The 26384-nt window shown below is 42.1% G+C and overlaps 1 protein-coding gene across 2 annotated transcripts; it reads right to left on the reverse strand.

The window, feature by feature from the left end:
• Positions 1–723: 723 nt before the first annotated feature.
• Positions 724–24612, reverse strand: LOC139650076 (inhibitor of Bruton tyrosine kinase-like). Of its 2 annotated transcripts, none has more exons than XM_071526633.1 (29): positions 24476–24612; positions 22641–23594; positions 22160–22256; positions 21608–21732; positions 19845–19955; positions 18982–19152; positions 18485–18602; positions 17579–17759; positions 17074–17197; positions 16428–16605; positions 15927–16080; positions 14930–15314; positions 14196–14452; positions 14023–14109; positions 13844–13926; positions 12930–12967; positions 12641–12737; positions 12406–12507; positions 11609–11726; positions 11076–11136; positions 9914–10041; positions 9367–9479; positions 9019–9164; positions 8521–8642; positions 8099–8197; positions 7464–7619; positions 5294–5488; positions 2791–2923; positions 724–2289 (listed from the first exon to the last, which is right to left on the reverse strand). In XM_071526633.1, the coding sequence occupies exons 2-29, from the start codon at positions 22962–22964 to the stop codon at positions 2164–2166; spliced, it is 4029 nt and encodes a 1342-aa protein (XP_071382734.1). In that variant the 5' UTR covers positions 22965–23594; positions 24476–24612; the 3' UTR covers positions 724–2163. The 2 variants fall into 2 exon arrangements, with proteins under 2 accessions (XP_071382734.1, XP_071382733.1); XM_071526632.1 differs by having other exon boundaries at positions 8066–8197.
• Between the last annotated feature and the right edge of the window lie 1772 nt (positions 24613–26384).

Here is a 26384-nt window from a genome sequence, read left to right on the forward strand (position 1 = left end):
ATTAAGTCAAGGGTGACTATATATATCTAAAGTACACTAGCAGTCAAAGGTTTGGACATGCATGATTGAATGTACTTTGTTTTTCATTATTTTATTATTATCTAAAGGATTATGCTTAAATGCTTGAAATTTGTTTTTTTTGACAAATATAAATAATGAAGCTGATGCCTATGTATGAATGTCTTTCAGAAAAATTCTTTTTTTGGTCACTGCATAATTCCATTTGTGTCATTTCATAGTTTTGATGTCTTCACTATTATTCTAAAATGTGAAAAATAGTAAAAATAAAGAAAAAATGTGTGTCCATACTTTTGACTGGTAATGTACATGATGCAGTGTTTTTTTCACGCAGGTGACTTGAAAATCTAATTTCAAAACATATCATGTGGCTTTGAACACTACATTTATATTTAGAGCAGAGATGCAAAGGATAAAGCCTGGTTCATTATACAGCTTGATGTAAAGAGGCAGACTCTCTCAAAGGCTTTGAACCGTGTGTCATCTCTGCACTGGCTAATAGATCCTAATGAGTAATTAATATTTCCCCCATGAGCCGTCTCGCTCTGACTTCCGATGTGATGCTCTACCTGTAATTACAGCCAATAAAAACCCTAAATCGCCACACTCTCTTTTCAGAGCGGGGTCATCACATCTAATCAGAAGCATAGACTCGGTAATGGCCGTTTGCTGATGCAGGGCAGATGAAGTGTCAGGAGCCGGGCAGATGAAATGTTATCTTTATTAGATGCAATGAGAGCCACATTTATCACAGTGACGGATTGAGTTTCTGCAATCTTACAGCAATAATAAAAAATAAAAAAAATGACAGAAACTAAAGCAAGAGAATTTAATTGAGAGAATTAAATTTGTCTCCCCTTTCACTCAGTCCACTATAATCTAACAGCTCAGTAATCGAATGGAAATACAGACGGGAAGACGGGGTCATTGCACAGGTGAGTTCTTTTATTGCATGCCATTTTCTCTTCACATCCGCAAGTCTCTCACACACACACACACACACACACACACACGCACACACAAACAAATGGCATTGGAAGAAGACGAGTTTACATGGTCCAGATCGGAGGTACCAAGCCAACATCGGCTCCAGAAAATAAAGCTAAAGAATAAAACAACTCAAATAATGGAGAAAATAATGAAACGGGAGAGAAATTATTTTTAAGTGCTGTACTTGTGTGTATGTGTACATGTGGTCATTGTTGAATAAAGGCACATAACCTTCTCCACAGCTTGCTGGTAACAACTTGAGAAAGGGCAGAAAGCCAATTCCATACAATCAACCCCCTGTGTAGAATTGCAACAAATAATGTATTTTAAACATGATAAAGTTACATTTCTTAGCAAGAATGCTAACCTAATGCAAATCAGCTGAAGTGATCAGTCCAAACAATGCAGCTATTGAGCAAAAACAAAAAAATAGGATAATAAAAACCAAAAAGAAATTCAACACAAATTCACTGCCTTCTTCAGCAGTTTACCTTACTTCTCAAGCGCAGTTGACTGCTCTCCCATATTTTTATAATTGGCACTCTTACTATTATTCACACTGACAGCTTCAACTGCCTCAATACACTCAATAGCCCTCCAGGTACTGTAGTTTGGACCCAATTTGCGGTTTGGACATCCCCATTTCTTTTCACTTCTTTGGCAACTAAATATTACTAAACAACAATTCAGATAAGCTGACAATATCCTTTTGGAAGGTTGTTTACTTTTCACATCGTTCCTGTTTTGCAGAGCAAGAAAGAAAATCATGCATAATAAGCGATCCTTTGCTCAAAAGTTCTTTTCAATAGCTTTCTACCGCTAGGAACACATTCATTAGTTACCAAAAAAACAAAAAAAAAACCACACAAACACACACACACACACACACTCTCTCTCTCTCTCTCACACACACACACAAAAAATGTTGAGCAGCAATAAAATCTAAAGTAACACTGGGGAGATAAGCATAAGATCTGCATCAGACCCGGCCCACACTGGGACGGTTGAGTCTGAGGTACACCTTAACACAGACTGATGTTTCACATGAGGTTTCAGGTAAGCTGCAGGCGGGATGGTGCAGGTACGGTGACGCTGGGTGACAACTGCAGGGAATCGTCTCAGTTTGACGGGATGTAGCGGCTGTGCTGTCTTCCATCAGTGTTTGTTCCAGGTCGGCGTGGCGACGGGACCCCGGGAAGACCTCTCCACCACTATCAGCTCGTCGGGGTTGTCACGCGCCTCATAATGGAACAACAGGTCTTGGATGGCCCGCTCCTCAATCTAGAAAGACAGCGCAGGAAAAAAAAAAAAAAGACAAGACATGAGCGATAGAAGAAAAAGGGAAGAGACTGGAGGGGAAAGTGTGGGCAATGAAACCACAATTCATTTGAGGGTAAAACAGAAAACGCTGACAGTGAAAGCTTAACGATAATAAGATCATTTTACATAATAGCAAGCAGAACGCTACAGAAAAACACAAGAGTAGAGCTGAGCGTTGTGAAGGCGCTGACAGAGTAGTAGCTGGAGGAGGACTGAGACGGCTGTCAGACGCAGCTGGAGGCACCTCATTTCTAACCGGTGCTGCACAGAATGTGATGTTCGTTAGAGACTCGTCTGCAAAACGGGGAAGGAAACAGGACACACATGGCGGCCGTACCGCCCACCACCAAGCCTTCCAGCTGGATGATGCACACACACACACGCCATACGTTCTGTCACGGCAGAAGTGTGCATGCGCGAGTGAGTGCGTAAACGCAGACGCGCGCGGACAAGATTGGTTACCTGGATGAGCGCCAGCGGCTTCTCTCGGCTGCGGATCAGCGCGGCTTCCTGCTGCTTTTCCTCCTCCACGATGGAGGCAAAGGTCACCATGGAGGAGCAGGGGGGGCTGCCCACTGCTCCCAGCACCCAGGGCCTAGAGGGGGGGAGGGGGTAGAGAGAGGACGGGAGGGTTGCATAAATATGAGTGGTTGCACTGTGTTAGTGGTAAGTGAGGGAAACGACAGTCTACCTGGGTGGACACAGGCTGAGTAAACTACTACTGACAGGCTCATGTGTGTGAATGGCCGCCTCCTCTCCACCTGACATGAACATGCATCTTGTATCAGCTTTGTGGAACCGGATCGCCTTTACACCCGACGTTAAAATGCATCTCCATTATACACATTAACATTTTATTTCTCTTTCCCCTCGCAAAACACAGATTGCTGTGCACGTCATTTCCTTCGGAATATTTATGTCTTTTAATACTGGCAGTAAACACCAGACAATCCAAGTATGTTACTATACTATTCCGTGCAGGCTGCTCGATTTATGTGCACTTAGGTTTATTTCTGTTTCGATAGTTGCTATATGTGGATGTGAGACGCATTGCATTTACACTTTGTTATAAATGTGACCGGTTCATTTATACCTGGATTTGATGCGTTTTTGCTCTATCTGGTCACCATGATGCATGTTAATGCCAGGTGGAAAGAGGGTCTGTGTGTGTGCGTGTGCATGTGTGTGTGTGCAACTCAGAGCAAGAGACACCTGTGGAAATATTCATAGAAAAAGGGAAAAAAATCTGATACTGGCTCAACTGGCAGAGACTGAAAAAACATTTATATTAATTCTGACTGGGGATATGGAAACACTGTCCCAGAAGGCCGAGATAAGAATGTACAAGGCTGCCGCTGCTTCCTGAGCCTTGGATTCATCCGTCTCTCTCGGCTCATGCAAACCCATGAAGGAAGAGGAGAAACCTGGAACCTGCTCCCTGTTCTGAATGATCCGCTGTGACATGAGGTTTGCCCTTATCAATTCTGATTAACATCAGAAGCTTCACTAGAGTGACTCGCACAGCTGCTTAATATCTGACGGTCTACTCTTAAAGATTGCAGCGTGAAGCAGGGGCAGACGGACAGAAGAAGGAAGTATTCTATCTTGGTTCGGATAAAAAAGAGCTGCACTTACAAAAACCTAGAGAGATTAACTTGACTTTCAAGACCTTAAATATCTGTGAGGGAGAAGGAGGACGCATAACTTCTCCTTGTAATTTTGCTCAAAAAGCAAAACATGACACCCAGACCAGCAGGCTTACACATTGGTTTCTCAGCCAAACTACAAACAGTCTCACTGTAATTTCTCCTATTTTAATTTCAATTTCCATTTTTATGTCTGTGCCACAGGCTGGTCGCGTGGATGAAACCCCCCGTCATGCGATCCAATAAGCTTTTACGACGAGTCAAACGTCAAAGCAATAACAGATGTATTTTCCACCCTCACAGACAACCGTTGTATCCAATTGCACAGGGGAATAAGTATTCATGGACTTGAGCTCATACTCCTGTGTGTGTGTGCTGTGTTTGTCCAGCTGACTGGGGGGGTGGGGGGGGGGGTTGTAAAGGTCAGGGTGACTCAGTGTCAGTGGGCAGCTCAACCCGGCTATAATGGGTCATTTGCCCCGAGGAACAGCACAACACGCATCACCTCATTCGGACCACAGCATCATGCCTCTCTCTTTCTGTCTAACTAGAACAGGATCCTGTCAGGCAGTGCTTAACGTCTGACAAGTGGTTCAGTCAGACTCAAGACTCAAGGCTACATTTAAACGATTTTTTATTTTTTGTGAGAATCAGTCTTAGATAAACACTGGTCGTTACTTCCCCTTTTATCCTTTAACCTCAAGACGAGAAGAGAGTTACAGCTGACCATAACACCCAAGCCTGCACAAACCACTGAGTTACTGGCACTGTGTGTGTGTGTGTGTGTGTGTGTGTGTGTGTGTGTGTGTGTGTGTGTGTGTGTGTGTGTGTGTGTGTGTGTGTGTGTAAGAGATCTATATCTTGTTTTTAATGTCCAAATGTCCCCACAAAGAGTAGCACCCGCCCCACAAGAGGTTTCTTGTTAAGACCATTTTCTGGATCTGATTTGGAAAAAAAAGTTTATTTTTATAGGTTATGGGTGGATTTAAATAAAAGTCTTTAAGTAATGGTTAAGGTTAGGTTATGGAACGGCATGAATTGAGGTTAGAGTTAGGAATTACAGAATAGGGAATGATTCAATTGGGTATTCTGTGTGTGTGTGTGTGTGTGGGCTACTGACAACAGTTTCCAAAACTGAACAGCAGCTCTTATCATGACACCTCAACAGTGCCATCAAGTGGAGAAGAGCGGTATTGCGTGTACGAGCAACCGTTTTTGTACCGGAGTGTGTATTATCCTGAGTCTAAGTGAATGACTGAGTGTGTATTTGTAGGCCTTTATTCCTGAGATTCTTGTATGTACTGTATATGTGCACGTACCCAGCTGGTCTCTCTGGCTCGCTGGTTTCAGCACATTTGAATGTGACCCTCCTGGCAGCAGGAGCAGTGACCGGAGCACCCGGAGCGCCCTGAGCACCTTGGCCTGCGGGTCCCAGTCTGACCAGTCGGCTCTCCTCCTCCGCCAGCAGGTCCCGAAATGAGCGTGAGGAGGGCGGTGACTGGACTGCTGTTGCCCTGCAGACAGAGGAGTGGTTTTGGGAAAACAAATGAGATAAAGGAAGAGTGTAGAGCAACACTTGAATTCACTAAAACTATAAAACTAAAGAGTGGTTGTGCCTTTGCTATTGTGGCCCCTTGACTGTGGAACAACTGTCTTGAAGGTGTAAATCAGCAGAATCCAATGCCATTTTTAAGTTGATTAAAGACTCGCTTTTACTCTACAGCCTCTCAGTGTAACCGATGTGATCTACCTGCTTTTTTTGTAATATGCTCCATCATTTTTGTCTATTTATCTTGTTTATTGTTCTTTTACCTTTTTGTGAAGCACTTTGTAACAACAATGCATATGCTATCCAGATAAAGAACATTATGTCATTACTGCATTGTGATCAGATCTCATTTTTCATATGCATTATGCAAAGCAGGCGAGTAGGTGGGGAGGTGGCATTGTCAACAAAAACAACCATGGCAGGTGTTACTGAACAGCTTTGACATTCTTTTGCTGCGGAAGGGATCGTCTTCCATCTATGACTCTCTAGTAGGAGGTGCAGTGACGACATTTCTTCCTGGGGCCCGTCTCATGAAGCAAGTTCAACAAAGTCACAAAACCTTTGGCAATCCCAGATAATCGGTCTCACGTTGCTGGTTATCAACTGGCTCTGTCAACCCAGGATTTACCAATCCAGCTATGAGCGTGTTCATATAGAAGAGGTGGGGTTTGTAACAAGTAGCCAATCAAATGCAACATGGACGGACCCAGAGCAGTGGATGTAAAATGAGATAAGATGAAACTGATCCTCGTGGGGAAATTAGGTCATACCAGCGGCAAAAGTAATAAGATTCAGCTGGGAAAAGGAAAATCACATAAGCACACACAATTCATATTGCTGCCCATCATTGAGACACAGTGTTCATTCTTCTCATTGATACAATGTACATCACACAGGGGCTGTGAAAACATTTCATATTCACAAAGTCACCTCATGTTCCTCATGGCGTGGTGATGGAATATGACTGAATATCAGTGAAGTCTATTGAAGAATTTCAGTGCACTCGATATGCGACAGTAGGCCTAAATTTCATTCACTATTGACAACTATGGTCAACTAATATAAGATACCTGCTATTTGTTAGAAGCCCTATAGCCAGAGTGGGTCAATGGCCTTGAAAATCTACAAACATGTATTAAATCTGATGTAGCCTAATAAATATCTCAGATATAACAAACCATCGTGGAAAGTGGTTCTACCAGTCTGTAAACACAGTCACCCTGCTAACAGCCCTTCTTACTATCTATTAATTCAATATTTCCCTCCTGTACAGTTCTTTATATTACTTGTCACTTTAATTTGAATGAATGGTGACTCCATGTTTCTAGAGAGCTGATTGGTGTGAGGTGGGCCTTTAATACGTTCTGATCTGATAGCCTAAACTGAACCTGCTCCGGAGCAGGTTAGCTGTGCAGCATAGGTTACCATGGTGATAAAAGTGAGGCACCTTCGTGAGACCAAAAAGCCAGGGTTAAGCCCAAAGTTAGCTCGCTAACATACTAAGAGACAGGCCCCTGGTGAATGGATACATTCTCACTAATGCCAACACACTGTTTGGACTGCGGAGTCCTGGCTGAGATCCAGTCACTTCTGGAGCTGGTCTGGTAGATCGGATCACATTACGACTACAATGTGTACTGTGTGCGTTTATACCATGCATTAACATGCATTTTCCCTGTTCCAGATAAGATATCCAGACAAAGATCGTGGTATTAAAAAGGTGTAAATGGGGGTCACAGTGTTCATCTTCAAGGCGCCATGTAAATAAAGTTGAGCAGGACAGTAGCACTGTCAGGGTTAGGGGTTCGGTTCCCACTGGGGTCACCCATGCTACAAATGTATGCACTCATGGTCTTGTGCTATGAAGGCATCAAGAGGAACCATGAAGTTAACTCAGTGGTGCTACTGCAGTGTTGTTCTTCATAGCTAGGCCCACTCACCAGGCCTTCCCACTGCTTTTGGATGGGGTGACAGCAGCGGTTGGTTTGGACACAGCGGACTCCACACTGGCCTCCTTGTTGGCCATGGCCATCATCTTCCTCTGCTTCTGGGACAGCTTAGTAGGAACAGGGGAGTGCTTGCTGATAATGCTGACACTGCAGACAGACAGGAAAATATCAACAGTTAGCTAAGTGAAGAACAGTGAGAAAATAACGTTCATTCAAGTATTTCACGACAGCTTTCCTTCACACATTTAATAGCAATCACAGGCATCACAGTTTTTACACAAGGCAACAGGAAAGGTAATTTTGAAAATGCCAAATGCAGTGATGAGATGCATCATTTCCAAGTTCTGACAAAATCCAGTCAGTGGTGTCTAAGATGATGTATGTAAAGGACAGACGGACAAATGAACAAACTGGCGGATGGATCACATGATTAAACAATGACTGAATTATACTGAAAATGAGATGATGCATTTACTTTCACAAGCACTTAGGAAAAAAATAATGAATTTGTCAGTAATTCAGCTCTCCTGGTCTTCATAAAGTAATTTACCACACGGTCATAGTAAACAACAATTTTTTTGTAATTGACCTACTCAGTTAAAATAAATATAATGGACCTGTCGCACCTCCCAGGGCTTTTAGGAGTGGCTCCGAGGGTCTGCAGAGAGTTGGCTTCCATGTCCATGATGGCTCTCAGATCCAAGACTGGGGGCGGACGGGCAGGACTGCAGATCGGAATAACACCAAGTCACACATACTGCGTAGGACATACAGCTCAACTTTCACTTTGATTTACTGACAGCTCCCACCTTTCTCCATACCGCCTCCTCAAAATGAAATAGGAGTACATAACTTTTGCGCCAAAGTCAGGGTAATCTGTATCAAATCTCAAATCTGTTTTTCAAAGCATGTAAAACAACCAATTTCTCCCCTCTGAACTTCCTTACTCCAGCCTTTTCAGAAGGCAGGAGAGAAAAGGAAAGAGGTTGTAAGAAAAGAGGAGAAGACGTTTTGTGATGTAGCCCAGGATCATGAAAGCCCGTCTCACCAGGCTGGGACCTTGGGGATTGGCTCTGGAGCGGAGCTCTTGGGGGGCGTAGGGAGGCCGTTCCTCAGGGAGGTGGGGGTGCTGGGTGGGTTTTTCAGCCTCTGATTAACAGCCTTCTCATCCTGCAGGTGATAAACACAGCATTTCGAATTAAGATTTCATGGTGCGCTCATAGTATCTTAAGAATCAGGATCAGCTATGCAGGCTAAAAGATAATCTGTTCTATAAAGTCTCACCTACTATACTGTTTTTTATTTGTTAATCTATTCTGATTAAACTGTTCTTATCTGTTAAGCTATAAATTCTTATCTGTTAAGCAATAAGGCGTGTTTGACCAGTGCACAAAAACGTATACATTTTACTTTTTTGTTTTTTCATTGTTTCATTTCATAGTTTGAATTTTAAGCACATGCTGCATATCCAAGATGTAAAATATCCAAAATTTCAGCAAGTTTACAATCCAAGTGTATGTGCCTGTTATGGTGACATGACATTCACCTCGACCCTGTCATGGAAGACAGGTGACTGCATGTCCCGGGGGCTGCCCACCCCCATGTAGCTGCCCTCAGAGTCCGACGTCAGCAGCTCCTGCAGGGACTCGGTGGAGTTGGCCTTGCCTGACTTCACCAGGCAGGGGGAAACCACTGGGAGAGAAAAGAGGCCGTCACTGAAGTTATTATTACAAAGGGAGCTGATGGTTGAGATGGTAAGAATACTTAGTGTGGTCTGTCATGATCTTGTGTGAGTATGTGCTGATAGGTAGTGAATCTAAATGGATATTAACCTGTAATGTTATAATATTATAATCAATATAGCCTAGCTGTGTGTGTGTGTGTGTGTGTGTACCTGCAGTAGGGGGGCTCTGAATGATATCAGAGAGGGTGTAGCCTCCTGAGCTGTCAGAGCGGCGCCGCGGTTTCTTCTTAGCCTTCATCTTGGCCTTCTTCAATAGTGTTTCCCTATGAAGGGGATCAATTTGTACAATCAATTTTTATTTGGGTTAAAAAAAATAATTTGTAAGACCTCTGAAACTATTTAAGATCCAAAGGCAAAATTTTGCCACATTTAAGACATTTTAAAAGGCCTTTAATTTAGGTCATTCAATTTAAAACATTTAAAAGACTTTTTAAAGGAGCTGTAGACACCCTGGCATAGCTCCTGGTGTCTCTGTACACTAAGTGGTCAGGGCTCAGCCTTTTTCTGGTCTGTACACACATGAGAAGAACAGTCATGCGTTTTAAAAAGAGGCTGGGTCCTGTAGCAAGAGTCAATTTTTTTTTTAAATCCCCAAATTTGCTATTTAGTTATTTTCATTTGTATCTCTTTAGGATTGCAAAATTATTTAACCTGCACAAGAACATGGAAATAATTCGTAATAATCTGGTTTGTGTACCTGCAGGAGTGATCCAGTTCTGCTTCTGTTTTGGGGCTGAACGTTGAGTCCAAATCGTCCTCCTCATATACACTGAGGTCTGGGGCACCGGGGTAGGGGGTGATGAATCTCTTCTGCATTGCTGGGATCTGATACCAAACAGAACAAAAACAGAGGGATTAAAATATCTCAAGATGCATTATAAGACTCTTATTTATTTATTTTAACTCGCAGTCAAACAGTTCCAGCATAAGGTAAATTGTATATAAGAACCTGACCCTGTTTTCATTTTCATCAAATATGGTAGAAAAAGACAAGGTGGACTTGAAGAAAAAAATCCACCCCGGGGGAAACTCTTAGCTGTTAGTTGTCATCAATCTGTGATGTTCAATGCTTTGCAGGAGAAAGAAGCCCTTGCTCTTTGATTCTGAGAGACTGATGTTTACTGCTGATGTTTTAGATAGCGGAAAAATGTTTTGCTTTTAAACTCCATTGTACCAGAAACATCTCGACGTGACGTCAAGTTCTACATTTGGCCAATCATTCATGGGAATAAGAAAAATACACCACCAAACAGCAAAATGGGCCCAGAAATGCAATGTACAGTGCCGATACAGTGTTACAGTGTTTTAGGGTGGATATTTCCTTTAACTTGACAAGACTCTTGACAGGGTGATTTATTGGTTTCTGTGGGCTAAATTTAAGACTTTAAGACATTCTTAATGCCAGCTCAAATAAAATTTAAGATAATTTTACCCCCCGAAATTAGCCTGAACATCAAAAAGCAAAGCATGTGTCTGCAAAAGCTACATTTTTAAGACCTCTGACACTGTATTTAAGGCTCAAACACAACATTTAAGAGTATGTAAGACTTTTGAAGGCCTTAAATTTAGATAATTCAACTTTTAAAAAGACATTTTAAGGACCTGCAAACACCCTGCTTGAATAGCCTTCAGGGAGTCGATATAACACTGGCTAGATACACTAAAAATATCACTAGATACACCTTCTCTGTTTTGTTTTGTCTTCCCAAATGGGAAATGAGAGCCTATTCAACTCCTACTTTGGCCAGGTATTTTGAGCGATTCCTTTTAGCCTCTAGTTGAGCTGTGGTGTCTCCCTAAAGTGAAGATGAGAACCAGGCAGGCTGTACGGGTTAACTGGAGGGGGGGATATGACTCACCATCCTCCTGTAGGCTGCAGAGAGCTCCAGCAGCACTTCATCACTAAGAATATCCAGCGCTCTGAGGGCAACACAAACAGGCGAGGGAGCAAGCAGACAGACACATATATAGACACACAACATGCGCACACACACACACACACAACATATATGCACACACACATGGAACAAGAATAATTTTTAGTGTCTCTCCTGAAGCAAAATAATAAATACATCCAGTTTTTGTATGTATCAGAATTTCCTTGCCCAGAAATATAGTGAATACACAGTGAACAAAATCTTGCACAGAACAACACTATACTCTTAACAAAAAAGGTCCTATATAGTACCAGAAAAATGTTGTATTTGGCTTATACCAGAGTAGAACCCCTTTAAACCAGCAGCATTAAAAGCCCTTTTTAAAGCCACACTGGGTTATTTTTTCAGATCTGCCAGTTTTATCCAAATCAGACAGTAATTTGAGTCATTACAGCTCTATATTTTAGCCCAAGAACCACTGAGGAACCTTCTTTTCTCTGTGTGCACCAACTCACTTGGACTCCAGCAGGGCAGCCATGTTGAGCACGATAAACTGGAGGCAGGAGAGTTTAAGCTGCTCGGCGTTGTACATGGCAGCAAACTCCAGCAGTTCCGCAGCATTCTTCAGAGTCACTGACAAGAGCAAAGCAAGCAGCTTAGACATCATCTCCGGGTAATCACTCTCCAAGATGTTATGCAGTTATGACGTGGAAAAAGTGTTCTCTACCATCTTTTCGGCTTGTAAAATCTTGCTGCATTCACGTCATGTGGGAAAGATGAGTGTAATATTTAAAAATAGGATTTTAATACAAGTCACCTTTCAGATCTTAAGTACTACTTGGGAATTTGGGGTTTGGCATTGGACCCCAGTTTCTTTCTCAGTTTAGACAACGATACATTCATTTCAAATAAAACCTACAAAATGAAAGATTTCCAGTCATTTTGTGATCACAACTCACAACAAAATGGCACACACATATTTGCTGGATTTTTTCAAATGTGGTTCACATTACAATGTTTGGTTTACTGCAAAACATTAAGTCAAATGTATCACTGCATGTCAAATGTGGAAAAGCTGATTGGAGCAACAAAAGTCTGCAGAAAACGTCAGTCATGGCGTCTTGACGGCCTCAAACAAGTACAAAAGCATGAACACTTCCAAGTTCTTGCTTTTTACCCTCAAGTAGTTCTAATAGTTATACCCACATGATGTGAATGCAGCATTACATACAGATGAAAGGAATTGGAAAAAGATGATGGCACAGTAAGAGGTTTGATAGGCAAGGAGAGGGATAAGAGAGACAGGACGTACAATTCTCAGTGATGGCAACCTCGCACATCTCCTTCAGTCGTGTGATGAGCAGCTGGTCAGCCACAACCAGGACGTTGCAGACAAACTCTACATTTAGAGACTCTGGGGGGAAAAGAAGCAAAGGGACAAGTCTGACCAAAAAGTACTGGCAAATCAGTAAATCATAGAGCTTCTAATATCATAGCAACACCAATTCAAAAGGTGCTTTCAGTCAACATAAAACGTGAGAATCTACCTTTGATGGTGGGAGACTCGTCGGTGTAAATATACTCGAGAATGGCCTGCAGAATCTCTGAGCTAGTGGGCATCTCCAGTGCAGTACAGGATGTGGCCTGAGGGGGCACAAGACAACAGTGTTACCAGCCCTGGACAACAAAGTTCAACACTGAGATGACACAGACACCCATGAAATTGTTTTTTGTTCAGCATGGACAAGAATTTGTAACCATCATGCCTGTATAGAGGGGTTTATAAGAGTGACAAATTTGTTAAGGAATAAACATGAAAAAAAAAACATGGCATACCTCAATCCAGGGGTTCCCCAGCATACTGTGGAAGTACTCTGTAGAAAACACAGGAAGAAAGATGAGAATCCAACAGTCATCAACTTTTAAGCTATTTCAAATCACATTAATCCAATACTTCAACAAAATGGACTTGATAATCACACACTTGAAGACCTGTGTATTTAAACCTGTGTCTTTTATATGCTAAGTCTAAATGAACAGAGAGGTGAAGTATGACACAACTTTGTAGGCTGTAAAGTTAGCATTTCTGCCATTTGGTGTGTAGTCCAAAATCCCTATGGAAAATATGAACAGGTTTTGCAAGAAACAACATCAAGTCTGTGCTACACTGTGAATTTTTGTTCTTCAATTACTTTTTACAGATTGTTGCCGGCGGAATGTTAATCCTTTGGGAAAGGGGACTACAACAGTAGTTAGCCTGTAGCTAGCAACAACTGTGAAACACAACAACTGGAACATAACAAGAACAAGGCAACTATAACTATTTATGAACAATAACAACTATAATATATATTTGATGCAACACTATGAAAATATTAATTTGAATGTCAAACACAGTCTGGACGAGGTGAGAGGTAAAGGAAGTCACTCATCAGTGATAATGTAATCCGCTTTCCCCAATGATTAGCATTTCCTTAAAAGAAAAAAAAAATCAAAGTAACTTAACTAAAGTAACTAAAGAGATCAAAATTCATGCTAGGTGATGCTAGGTGATGTATTTTAACCCCTGGAAGAAAGCGTAGTATATCTCATGGGTATCTGCTAAACACAGCCCTTATTTTAGGCATTTTTTTAAAAGCCCATTCATATTTCCCATAGGGATTTTGGACTACACACCAAATTGCAGAGATGCTAGTCTATCCCAAAATGACAACATCCACTTTGCTGACAAGGTGGTAAGAAGTTCTCACCAAGTCTGGCACAGAGCACACTTTTGTGACAGGGAAACTCTTTCCCATCTTCAGATTTCAGAGTAACATCACAAAGGTAGGAGCTGTGGAGAGACAAAGAGAGGCGTGTCAGAGAATGAATATATTGTTTATAACAATCTAGTCTACAGCTACTCCTGTTACACAATAGTATCACTTGCCATTTTTTCTGGTTGAATTTGGGTTTGTTGCCAGTTTTCTTGTGAATCACATTGATCTTTCCATTTTCATATTTGACTCCATCCAGTCTGTCAAGGAATAAAGGAGACACTGTTGAAACAAATGACACCAAAATGCATACTGCCTCAGGTTTAGAGCACCGCTGGTTTCTCACCGTGCAGACAGGCTACCCAGGCCCAGCTTCTTTGCGATGCCCTGTAAGGTTTTCACGGGGTTGGCCCCTCCTTCGTTGGCTCCGGCCTTGTCACCTTTGCCTCCCTTCCCTTTCTTGCCAGGCTTGGAGCCCTTGCTCTTGGCCTTGTCCCCGTCTCCTTTGGTTGCGGGGGGGAGGGAGCGGTAGACCTCGAGGGCCGAGCGACCTCTCAGGCCCAAGTCCTGCAGGCTGCTGATAAGCCTCTCCTGCTCTGAATCCTGGCCAAGGGAAAAGAGACAGGTTTTTGAGGGCTGATATCGATATTTTGGGGTTGAAGCTGCTGATAATGGATATTCAGTATCTTAAATTTGACCATTTTCACATACAGCTAAATTAGTGTTTCGTATTTAGTGTTTCCCCAAGAAGTATTTTATTCTTGTCGGGGTGGAAAAGCCTCTGAATCAGTATTTAGACCATCATGGGACACTAAAACTCTCCACTGGAACACATGCCAGCTCCTTAAGGCAGGGTGAGGCAGGTTTCATTGCCTAACTAACACCTCTAAAGTTGCTGAGTAAAATCCTTCCACACCACACTGGAATTAAGACAGAATTATAACACTAATAAAAACAAATTTCACTAGCTGTGGTCAGAGAGGAGCCTCCGTCATATCGGAGGTGGATTGCATGACAAGCTGATATCCAATTTTTTATAAAGGGCCCTAAACTCAAAATGAGTCCATTCACTCTCCTCACCTGGTTCTGGCTGGGTGGGGCCCCGGAGACTCTGGGCTGGGCCCCATGCACCAGCAGCTCACAGGAGTCGGTGTAGATGAAGTGCAGGGCGTACTCCAGCATCTCCAGGGGGATCTTCTCCAAGATGAGCAGATCGCAGCCCACGGCGTCTTCGCTCCGCCTCACCTCTCCGTCCGGCTCCTCGTCGATCTCACTGCGCTCGCCCACGAACTGTTTCCGGAAGAACTCGGACCTCATGGACAAGATGTACTTGTGGGCGGGGAAGGTGCGGTCGCCGGCCTGCAGCGTCACATCGTGGATACTGTCCATTTCGTCCGCCTCCTCCAGAAGGCCGCGGAAGTGTTGAGAGAAGGAGGAGGGAGAGACTGTGGGAATCTCGTACAAGCTGGATTGAAGAAAGAGGGATGGGGAGGGAAGTCAGAAAATTTGCTCCAACAACACACTAAATCAAATTCCACATTCTGCACCATGTATTGTCATTCAATTACACAGTTCTAGCTCAAGTAAACAGGGAATCAAATCTCTCAAAGGACTTTACATTTTTTTAATTACTTATTCATACTGCAGCTTATGGAAGGGTGAGACAATTTCACTTGTTTCCAATGGAGTTTTGAGAATTTTCTTCAAACAAGTGACAACATCTTGAAGGCAGATCACTCCAGTAGTTTCAAGGTAATGGCACTTGATTCAACAGAATTCTTGAAACAAGTTGATTTGCATTGGAAACAAGTGAAATGATCTCACCGCACTGGCAGATCTCTTCACTGGTTTTAAGAAAAGTAGGTTTTAAGACTCAATACTAGACTAAATGATGAGAAATGTCATTCCCCAAAGACTTTAACTAGTACTGAAAATAAATGCTAAGAGGCTGCTACCAATCTCTTTTTCACCAGTGTGAAAACATTATAAATGTCCTTAGAGGCGATTTGCTTAGTGATTAATAGGATAGACGTCTAAATGTCCTGAATCTCTGTGCTTCAGCAGAGACCGTGTCTACCTTGTTTTGGGGTCAGACTGAAGAACTCCAAAATTTCGCCCTTTGGAGTCCATGGTGATGCTGACGGCTCTGTGGACGTAGGGAAGTTTCTCCAGGCGGATTCGCTCGTACACTGTTCCAGCATCTGAATGGCCGCAAACCTCCACACTACCATCTGTAACATGACAAGAGTTTGAATAAGAAGCAGAATCAGTGTCATCTTGACTTGCTTTTATGTGATGTTTATTTTTTACCATTATATTGTTTGTACCCTCTATTCTTATCCCTTTTCACTTTTACTTGCTCTAATTAATTTTGAGTATGTTGTTTCTTTCAGTGTTTTTATTTAATTGTTAAAGCGCTTTGTAAACTCCATTTTGAAAAAGTGCTGGACAAAGTTCATTATTATCAGTCACAATGAAGCAACAGTTCAATACAAGCACCAATGTAAATCATTCAAAACATCAATAAACTCTAATATCAATTCACCACTGTAAAACACCAGTATCCTATATTGCTCACCTTTCTTCTCCCCGTACTTCTTATATTCTCCGGCCCACACGCCACTGAAGCCCTCCCCTTCCTGAGTCACAAACATCATGTTGTTCTTGCTGAGAGCGATGTCCGACATAAAAACCTGACGGCCGTACGCCCACCGGCACTGTCTCACCGAGCTGCCTGAAGAACGCCAGCAGAACACCTGAGAGAGGGAGAGGCAACAAAATTAAAAGTAGTCTTTACAATAATAACATTTATGATAAGAGTTCAAAACCATTTTCATGTAAAGAACCCCAAAATAGAGAAGCATTAGACCATGGACCCCGGTTTCATAGAACTGTATCCTAGGGAACGCCATCATAGAGGACTTTTTTCTATTCGATATGACTTGGACTTATATAACTGTCTATACTGTCTGTAGGTGGGGTGATAACAATGGGGAAAGTATAGCTATGACTAAAATAGCTATGTTAGACATTCTCTCACTGTGCTAACATCTAGTGAGTGAAACAATAGTGAACTTAAACGATTCCTCATTTTGTTGGGGGACCCCTTAGAAGCACCTCAAGGTCCCTGGACACCACTTTGGGGACCATTAATTAATTTAGAAGTGACATTTCTCCCTGGAGTGGAAAAAGCCATTTGTCTTATCTTTGCTAACCATACTTACCCTCCCAGCTTCATCCAGGGCCAAGATGGCCACCTTTTCTCCTGCTCCCTCGTTCAGGACCTGTGGATCCACACGGTGGTCCAGGCTACCTCCGCTGACCAGGACCTTCTTGATGTTCAGTTGCCTGTGAGAAAAAAAAAAAAGGGATTGACCTTGGTTGACCATTGCTCCAATTGCATCATCTGTGCTTACACTGCAAAAAATATACAAGTCAAATCAATACAGTGTTTGGTCTTAAATTCTTATTTTTCTTAAAACTAGTGAAAAAAAATCAAAAAAAAAAATCAAGTGACATTTTCTTGACACCAGTGGAGTGATCTGCCCTATTCTGCCTTGTTTAAAGAAAATTCCTGAAAAACAAGTACAGGAAACAAGCAGAATTATTTCACCCCACTAGCAGATTTTTTCACTTGTTTTAAGAAAATAGGATCCTAAGATTGAATATGAAACTAGTTGAATTTTTGCAGTGTAATGACGAATTATCCAAGTCCCCTGTCCTATTCACCTTGAAGCCAGCTTCTTGCACTGGTAGTCAGCCAACAGGTAGACGTCCCCCTTCTCAGTCACAACCACTGTTGCCCCGTTACTAGCTGCTGCCATGGCGATGGTAACATCCTTGTGGTGCAGAGCTGATACCTGCCGGGGCGCCGTCACACACTTTTCCCCATTGGGGTCCAGCAGGTAACCTGGAAGTCAACAGGCAGTAGAGTAGCGTTAGACCGATATATCAGTTTACCAATGTACTGGGCCAATATTGGCCTTTTACTAAACACCCAGAGATTCCTCCCAAACTCCCTCCCCGACCAAAGCTGGGTTTTCTTTCTGAAGTAAATAAAGACCCCAAAATGTTACCAAAACAGCACATTAACTGATCATATATTTACCATAACATACTATTATTATTGTTTTATTTCAGATGGCGGACCATAGAAATACTTTATAATTCCTGTGTAATTAAAATCAGCTGTGCCAGTCTGTAAAACCTGCAATGCAATTTTATTTTCTTTGGACATATATTCACTTAATTCACTCAGTAATGTTTTTTGTAAAAACAAGATTGCCAAGAATAAAATTATGAGGGAAATACTGAATACTACTACTGGCACAAAATATCAGCACAAAGCATAGGAAGTTCAATCCAAAAATATCTGTGTCCATATCTGCCTACAAAAACTGATGTCTGACCACAGAGGTCAGACACCTGCAACAGGGGTCAGGGTGACTCAAATGGATCAATGGAATATGACTATTGTAGTCTAAAGTGATCAACAGGTGAAACTTGATAGCAGTTGCTGCTTCTATGAAAAACATGATTCTGAAACAATAGTTTCTAACACTAAAACCAAGTTGAAAGTAACAAATAAATATGTGTACATGAACAGGGTGCTGACATTTGAATGCTACAACTTACCCAGCTGCCCTCCATTGAGTCCCATTGTGTAGACGGCCTCCCTGGTCCACAGCACTGTGTGGAACCTTCCTGCTGCGACTCCAATCACAGTCCTCCCTCTCAGGGTCTTGGAGAACACCTGCATATACATCACAGGACAGGGATACTGCAGCTATATAGGAATAAGGGTTCCTAGACTAGACTCAATGTAGAAGATGATTGTCAAAGGTGTGGTAAGGGAAAAAATATAGATTAAACATTAAAAAGAAACCTAACAGACAGCAGATTAAACACAAATCTTTGTACCCCATGTCATTTCAGTCTCGTTTCCACGACTTCCCCAAAGAGTTTATCACAAGAATTTATCTCTCAAAATTATCATAAGACATATATGACAATAATTGAATCTTATTTTGCACAAAACTAATGCACTGCAAAATATGAACTGCAATTCTCCTCATCTCTCTGGCTATTAACCATGGCTGACCTTGTGCCAGTTGTTCTCCCTGCTACCTTACCTGTTTAGGGACATGTGCGGAGGCGGGTGGAGGAGCTAGACCCAGCTGGTGGAAGGTGTTGAGGCCGAAGGTGTAGACGTAGCCCTCCTCCGTCAGCACCACCGTGTGGTCTTTGGCTGCTGCCACCTGGGAGCAGTGGTGGGACATCAAACCCTCCACCATCCGAGGAACCTGGGAGAGTAGTGAGACGGAAGAAAAGTTTTGAACTTTGAACTTTTGAACCTGGACTGAAGTGGCTGACAGCAATCATTTTTGCAGATATTCAGTATCTTTAAATTCGGCCATTTTACAGTGCTCAGTGTTTCCCCCAGAATTGTATACTTGTCAGGGTGGAAAAGCCTCTAAAACAGCATTTAGACCATCATGGGACACTAAAATGCTCAACTGAAACCCAGAGTAATGAAATTCTTTCAAGTTCAACAACAAGAGCAAACCAGCATCATCATCAGCTAAAGTCAAACCGTCTACACACTGAATCTTCTACATTTAACAGAAGCAGGAGTGTCAGTTTAGTAAACACTAAGGTATGGCAAAGTCTCTGCATCTAATAACATTTGCCACCAAAACTTCCAAACCCGCTTGTATCGACTACATTTCTGGGAAAAAAGTGGAGAAATGATTGATGGCTGACAAGATATTATTTGGTCAATGTGATCAATTATTAGAAGTAGGTCAACAAACTATCAGCTGAGAGGGAACATTGGTCCAGAAACTGATATAGCTTCCAAATAGATTTCTTTTTGCTTGACCTTAGCTATATATTATAATGATTAAAAAAAATAATAAAAAAAAGTTTAGTTTAAAGATATGGCAAGTGCCACACCTTACCACATCAAAATGAAACCTAAGAACAGAAGTCTCACCAGATAAGTCTGCTCGTCCCCATGGCCGAGTCGTCCTCCCTGCCCGTGTCCACAAGTGAACACCTGGCCCTTCTGAGACAGGAACACAGAGTGGAACTTACACAGGACCACCTGCAGGGAGAGGAGGCAGATAACATTTGTAAATTTTTGTGACTTTTTTGTTGTTGCTTTTGTTTTGAATTCATACATTTCTATGTGCTGTGTGAGGTCAGGGAGTATTGTTGAGTTTCCTAACTATTCTGAGGGAAAAATGCAGTTTGAGGCAACAGTTTGTGCTGATCAAGACTCCTGCCGTCATAATCTTGACCTCATAACGGAGGCTGCGATGCATCTCTTTCCATTTCCCTGGCCAAGCGCTCTTGTAGTGATAGTAAAACACAGTTCCAATAAAGGCCACAGCACAAGTGGAAAAGCAAACATCATTACTAATACATCACTCCCCTCAAGCCCTCAATAGAGCACAGGGATGTTTCCTGGAGTATCACATTGATGGGGACATCCACACACATACATACACACCAGCGTGCTTCATTTAATTAAAACATGTCATTCTGGAATTAATATTTAACCCCCAGCACCTGCTGGATTGGGTTGGGAAGACAAAGGCAGTGTGGAGCGCCACTGGGTCGTTGTGTGGTCATGAAATGGGATCCATCTGTCTCCCGCTAAGCTTTATGAAATTACTCTACACGACATGTCCCGCAGGTCAGCAAAACACCCTGAGCATAGGGTTTCTTACATAAACAGCAGCAACATAGTGAAACGTAGCCCAGATACATCATTTCTAGCCTTTTATTTGCAGTGTGCAGAATTATTTTTCTACCCCAAATCACTCGCCACAAACCTACTTACAAACCTTCCAAATAGGTTGAAATGACAACATATCCAACAGTCATTTGCATCACCTAATCTAATATAACTAGCGTCTGATGTGCACACACACCACTGGGGGCAGTGGTATTGGTGCCAGCAGCTATATTAATCACACTAAGAGCATCCACATGACAAGTGGCATGAAATTGTAGCCTGGCTGGCACACCCTGGCAGCGTGGGTTTAACCATGCAGAGACGGGCTCCACAAAGTCACAAATTAGCCTATACAGGAGAAGACAAACCCAATCAGCCCAGGCCTGACACACCAACTCTGCTGCCCTCTAATTGACTCACTCCAATGAGATTACCGATGGCCTCCTATTTCTAACAACCCTCCTCCCAAACCCATTGCCACAGAAAAATAATGCCCATGGTTTACTATGCCTAACAATATAATGTCTCATATTACATGTACCGTGGCCGTATTAGTACTAACATCCTCATTCATCAAACGTACAATGTGTACCTCTCAAGCAATATCTAAGCCAATATTTCCACAGCTGTGATTTCACCTCAGGAGAAAGACAAAGTATGAGCCACTATAAAAACGGTGGCCATGCTTATAGGAGATACAACAAATGCTGATTTACCCTGAGGAGAGGCTCAGTAAGTAAAGAGGACTCTGGGGAGGGAGTGTTTTGCAGGTTGACCCAGGTGACGTGGTTTATCCAGAGGACCCAAGTGGATCGGCTGTTTTTTTTTTTTTAACATAACACATTGTTACAGAGTTGACGCAGAGTATGAGGCCATTACTGGTGTGAGGGAGACACAAGAGAGTGGAGTGTATAAGGTGGGGTAGCCCTATCTTGTAATCCTTACAGGATGGTGTAAAAAAAACACCTCCTTGCTCCCTGGACAGTTGAGACAACAACAGTGTGTTGTTAGCCTACCTGCTTGATGTAAACTCCAGTCCTGGCAAACACATCTACGAGCTCAGGGTGCTGTCTGCTCTCCTGGTTACCATGCCCAAGACTGAAATTAGTATTGTTGCCCCAAGTGTATACTTCAGTTGGGTCTGTGAAGAGGAAGAAAACAAGAAAACACAATTACAAGCACAGCCACAACATTACCTCCACCAGGAGCTTGACAGAAACCATTGGTCTTTTTTTTTCCGTCTGAACGGAGAGTGCTTTTCAGTCTGAGTGGGCAGTACACCCTCGTCAAGCGTTTTATTAAGTCCTTTTGTGACAGATACTGTAAAAAGAGATGAGAAATTGACTAGATGTGACTGAGTGCAGGCAGAATTTAATCCCATGCAGTCACAAGTGCAAGACATGTCCATTAGCAGACTGAGCAACCATGACACTCAGAATAGCCTATGCCAAGCAACTCTTGACAAAACCAAACCCAAAGACTTAACAGTTTCATAAGCCTAGTTTAGGTACAACAACATCAATTTAAGTGCAGAAGACAGTAGCTGACATAACAACTTCTTTTCTTACCAGTGTTTTTAAACACAACATGTGTTGGTCTGTCCTTCATTGTCAAGTCCAGGACAGAGAGACCTTCCTTGTCCTGGGTGGAGAGGAGTCCGCCATGCTGAAACAATGCCAAGAAACAACAAATTCAAACATAGGCCTTATTCTTTAGGAAAATAATGCTTTAATCCACTTGTGTAATGCACAAGGTCAAGACTAATTGACATGAGATACCAAGGGGTCATTTATATGTTCCGCTTGCAGCACCACAGATTACTGAAAATTATATTATTACCTAATTATATTGTATAATCTACGACTATAATCAGGTTAGTCGGGACTGTTGGGTATATCTTATTAGTTTGCCCAATGAAGACCATGACTGGATGCAGCATTGCGCCTAATCACCCTAGAGAATGGGTAGCACTTGATAATTTGATGATGATTTAATGATATTAAATCATCTAACTGACTACTATTTGTTATGATCCACCATGATACGCACCTTGACCAGCGCCATGAGGCAGTGGATGTGCCCATAGAAGGCGCTGCGGTGCACAGCGGTCCAGCCGGATTCCTTATCCTTCACCGTCATGTCAGCACTCTTACTGTCCAGCAGCCACTCCAGCAGGGCCTTCTTGCCCAGCGAGGCTGCAAGGTGCAGGGCTGTGCGACCGAAGGTGTCCCTCAGGGTGGCCGCGTTGTGGCAGTGTGTGGTCAAGAACGCCCGCAGCTGGCCCTCGGAACCGCCCGTCAGTGCCGCTACCACCTGGTCTGCGTGCTGCGGCGAGCGGCATTTGGGTGTGCAGTCCGGTGTTGCTAGACTCATCCTGACCTCTGCCCAGGTCTCACAGTGAACCCGTCTCCCTTTGCAACTACACAAGTCCCACCCTGCCCTCCTGACTGCCCGCCACCCACAACTGCAAATAAACTAAAAAAAATAAAAAAAACGCAATGCAAAGTAGCAAACCTGAACACTATCACTCAAGCTTTCAAATGATAATGGGTATCGTAACAGAGCTGCTCTCGAAGAAGAAAAAATCTAAAGAATATATATATTTAAGGTCGAGATAGTTTTGGGGTGCTAGAATTGTGCTTGTGTTGAGGTTCCACCGCACCCTAGCAACCCCAGAACCTTGTAGTGACTAGTTTCAGTCCACCATTTCGACCAACAATACCACACAACCTAAGGTGCTTGCAGCATACAATGACATCAAGAATTCAATAAATACTAAGTCCAATGTGTTTTATACAAAATTGTACAAATATACTTTTCAGTGTTTCCAAAAATAGTTTCTCCTCTTACTACTTTTTTAAATAATTTACAAAAAGGCTACAAGTTCAACAACCCTCTGACATTCTCATCCAGCAGTCCAACCATCCAACTTGAGGGGAAAGGCCCCCTTTCCCCCCAAAACACTCTGCTCCCTTTTCAAAACTCCATAATTGTATGGTGCACCTGAGGAAGGAAATTTGAGAATTATTAATGAAAAACAATAGCCTACACACAACCCTGGTGTACATGGAGACTGCTCTGCCTTGCAAGATAAAGTTGTGAGTTACACTCCTGCAAGGGCAAAGGTCAGAGCTGCACAGCAGATAGACCTGACAGACTAACAGACTTGGCAGACTAAGGATTCCTCTGCACAGATCAGCTGAGTTGGCATTTGTTTGACAGCCAGACATTCCTTGAGATTTGCTAGTACTGCAAAAATAACACAGGTGTTACTGAGTTTGGACTTTGCATACAGTCTGCATATGATATTGGGTTTTACTGAGCAGGTACGCAAATCTGGGTTCCAGGATCTCGGTAAATGTTGACCCAACAGCAGGATTATGTAACATGCTAATTAGCTAGCCAATAGCTTGTTTTACCCACTCCACTGCATGAATACAGATCCCCATCAATTTTCGGGACCATCATTAGGCTCTAAATGAGAGAACTGGGGTACTGCAGCCAAGCGAAGCCTATTCCCTTTTTGGAATATAACATTTTATCCCATTATCATATTATATGTCCTATATCGGTAACTTGCTAGCAAGCTGTGCACAACCTGGGCTAAGCATTGACAGCTGCCAAGCAAGGCAGACACGAAGCCCCACCATAATTTGCTATGTATTTTCTAATTCTGCAGCTATCTAGACAATTCACTTGGGCAGAAGGAACTATGACATGCCAGAAAAGTTGCACCAAGTACTGAAGCAACGTTAACTAGCGTTATTTTAGCTACAGTAGACAGCTAACTCTGACACATCATCGCTAGCTAGCGTTAGCTGGTAATCCAGCTATCTTGCTATGGGAAATTAACGTCGTTGCAAAGATCTCAGAACATTTCTCACCTTCCGCTAGATGAAGAAAGAAGAAGACACGGAGCTTGCAAAAACGGCGGACATCCACTCTGTCATTACTGTAAATAGGTGACGCCTTTGGCTGTTTCACAGATGGAAATTTTGACAGAACCAGTTGCTTGAAGTCCTGCAGGTTAGGTAAGGACCTCGGAGGAGGGAAGCTCGGTAATATGGAGACTTCTGATTGGTTGAATGCATATATATTCTGATCTCCTATTGGGTACTCATCATTTTGCGCTTAGCTGTGCTGTTACCATGATGTCATTGCAAAGTTTCATTTTAATTTTAGATCAGGTGTGTATGCACTTTATTAATGAATTTAAACAATATAGCACCATTTTATCTAATATTAAAACAAAAAAGCTATTAAGACCTTAAAGTTATTAAGCGAATATAATATGCTGCATATAACATAAACTCTGGCATTGTAAAATGTGTTTTTTGTTTGTTGTTATTTTTTATCTTTGTCTCTATTGTCTATGTATCTGTTTGTACCTTTGTATATGAACTTGTGTACAATAAAGAAAGTGAAAAAAAAAATTCACATCACAGGAAAAAAAAAAAGATCAAGTGTGTAAAATGTTGTCATATATAATTTATTGGTCTCCAATTATGTGCTTATAAGATTATAAAAATCATTATGTCTTAGTTTAAAAAAAAATATATAGAAAAATCTTCATGCTACGGTGCAGTTTAAGGAGAGGCAGGGAGATGAAAGAGGGAAGAGAGTACCATATTGTGAAACATATTGTTGAGTTCAAATTGGAAAATCATGTTGTTACTATTCCCTGGGCAAATGGGCAAATCTAATGAAAATTTTAGGATCTATTATTGAAAAGTCCAATCATGATTGCCAAGATTACAGAGCTATAACATATACGCCGTTACATTTTTCCCTCATGTGAGGGTTGATAGTAGCATGTTATTCTACATTTTAATCAAAAATGCACAAAATGTATAAATAGTGCTAATGCATAATGTATATCTATATTTAGCAGGCAAGTTACTCATCTAAAAAAAATGGGGTTCAGAGCAATGAGAGAAAAAACAAAACGTGCTTTGTCCCTTTTCTTGCACAGGCAGAATGGTCTGTTTAGCATATAATGCTGTTACACCTATTCTTAAAGTATGGTGCCTTCTTTACCATTATCTTCGCTTTACATGACCAGTGGCATATTGTTTAAGGGATGTTTAATTATTCCTAAATAAATAGCATAACAAAAAATATGGTTTGTTTCTTTCAGAGAAAATAATCATTAGATAGCCAGGTCCCTTGGAAAATATACTCAGGGGATTGTCACATTGGCAACAGCTAAGAATAGGAGAGGGTCAAGGGGGGGTAAAGATAGGGTTACACTGGGATCCACACCGGGGCTTCAAAAAATGACATATTGATGAGTACCCCCCCCCCCCCCCCCCCCCCCACAAACATACACACACACACACACACACACACACACACCCCACCCCTTTCATTCAAGCATGAACCCATCCACAGTTTTGCTTCTCAACAGTATAATCCTGCATAATCCAACAGACAATGCTTTGACTGCAAGGTCACACTCAAGGGAGATGTGGAAACCTAAAGACATAAAGGATCCATTCTATTAACCCTACTGTCTGTGCTCCTGAATAATATCATATTATTGAACCCGTGAGACTGACAAATTTTACAGATATTTTATTATTTGCTCAAGGAAATGAATGAAACAAAAAATAAATAAATAATAAATCCGACTTCCCAGCTGCATTCAAAAGAGATTCAAAATGAGCTGAGTTGCCTTTAACCCTATCCCAGCCCTTTAACTTGAAGTCCTTCTACATGCAAGATCAGGAATTCCTAAACCTCTTCATGTCAAAGACCAGATCAGTATGCTTCAGTTTAGACCCTCGACCCTTC

Source organism: Centroberyx affinis, unplaced genomic scaffold (genome assembly GCF_046629955.1).
Source record: "Centroberyx affinis isolate AG114_WGS23_722 - 3 ecotype Tasmania unplaced genomic scaffold, CSIRO-AGI_Caff_v1 ptg001435l_1, whole genome shotgun sequence".
NCBI classification, from domain to species: Eukaryota; Metazoa; Chordata; class Actinopteri; order Beryciformes; family Berycidae; genus Centroberyx; species Centroberyx affinis.

Coding starts and splice junctions, on each gene's coding strand:
- LOC139650076 (XM_071526632.1), bottom strand. CDS start 22,964: ATGAGTCTAGCAACACCGGACTGCACACCCAAATGCCGCTCGCCGCAG. Junction 13,927..14,022: donor AAATTCAACCAGAAAAAATG/GCAAGTGATACT, acceptor GTCTCTCCACAG/CTCCTACCTTTGTGATGTTA. Junction 2,290..2,790: donor AGCCGCTGGCGCTCATCCAG/GTAACCAATCTT, acceptor CTGTCTTTCTAG/ATTGAGGAGCGGGCCATCCA.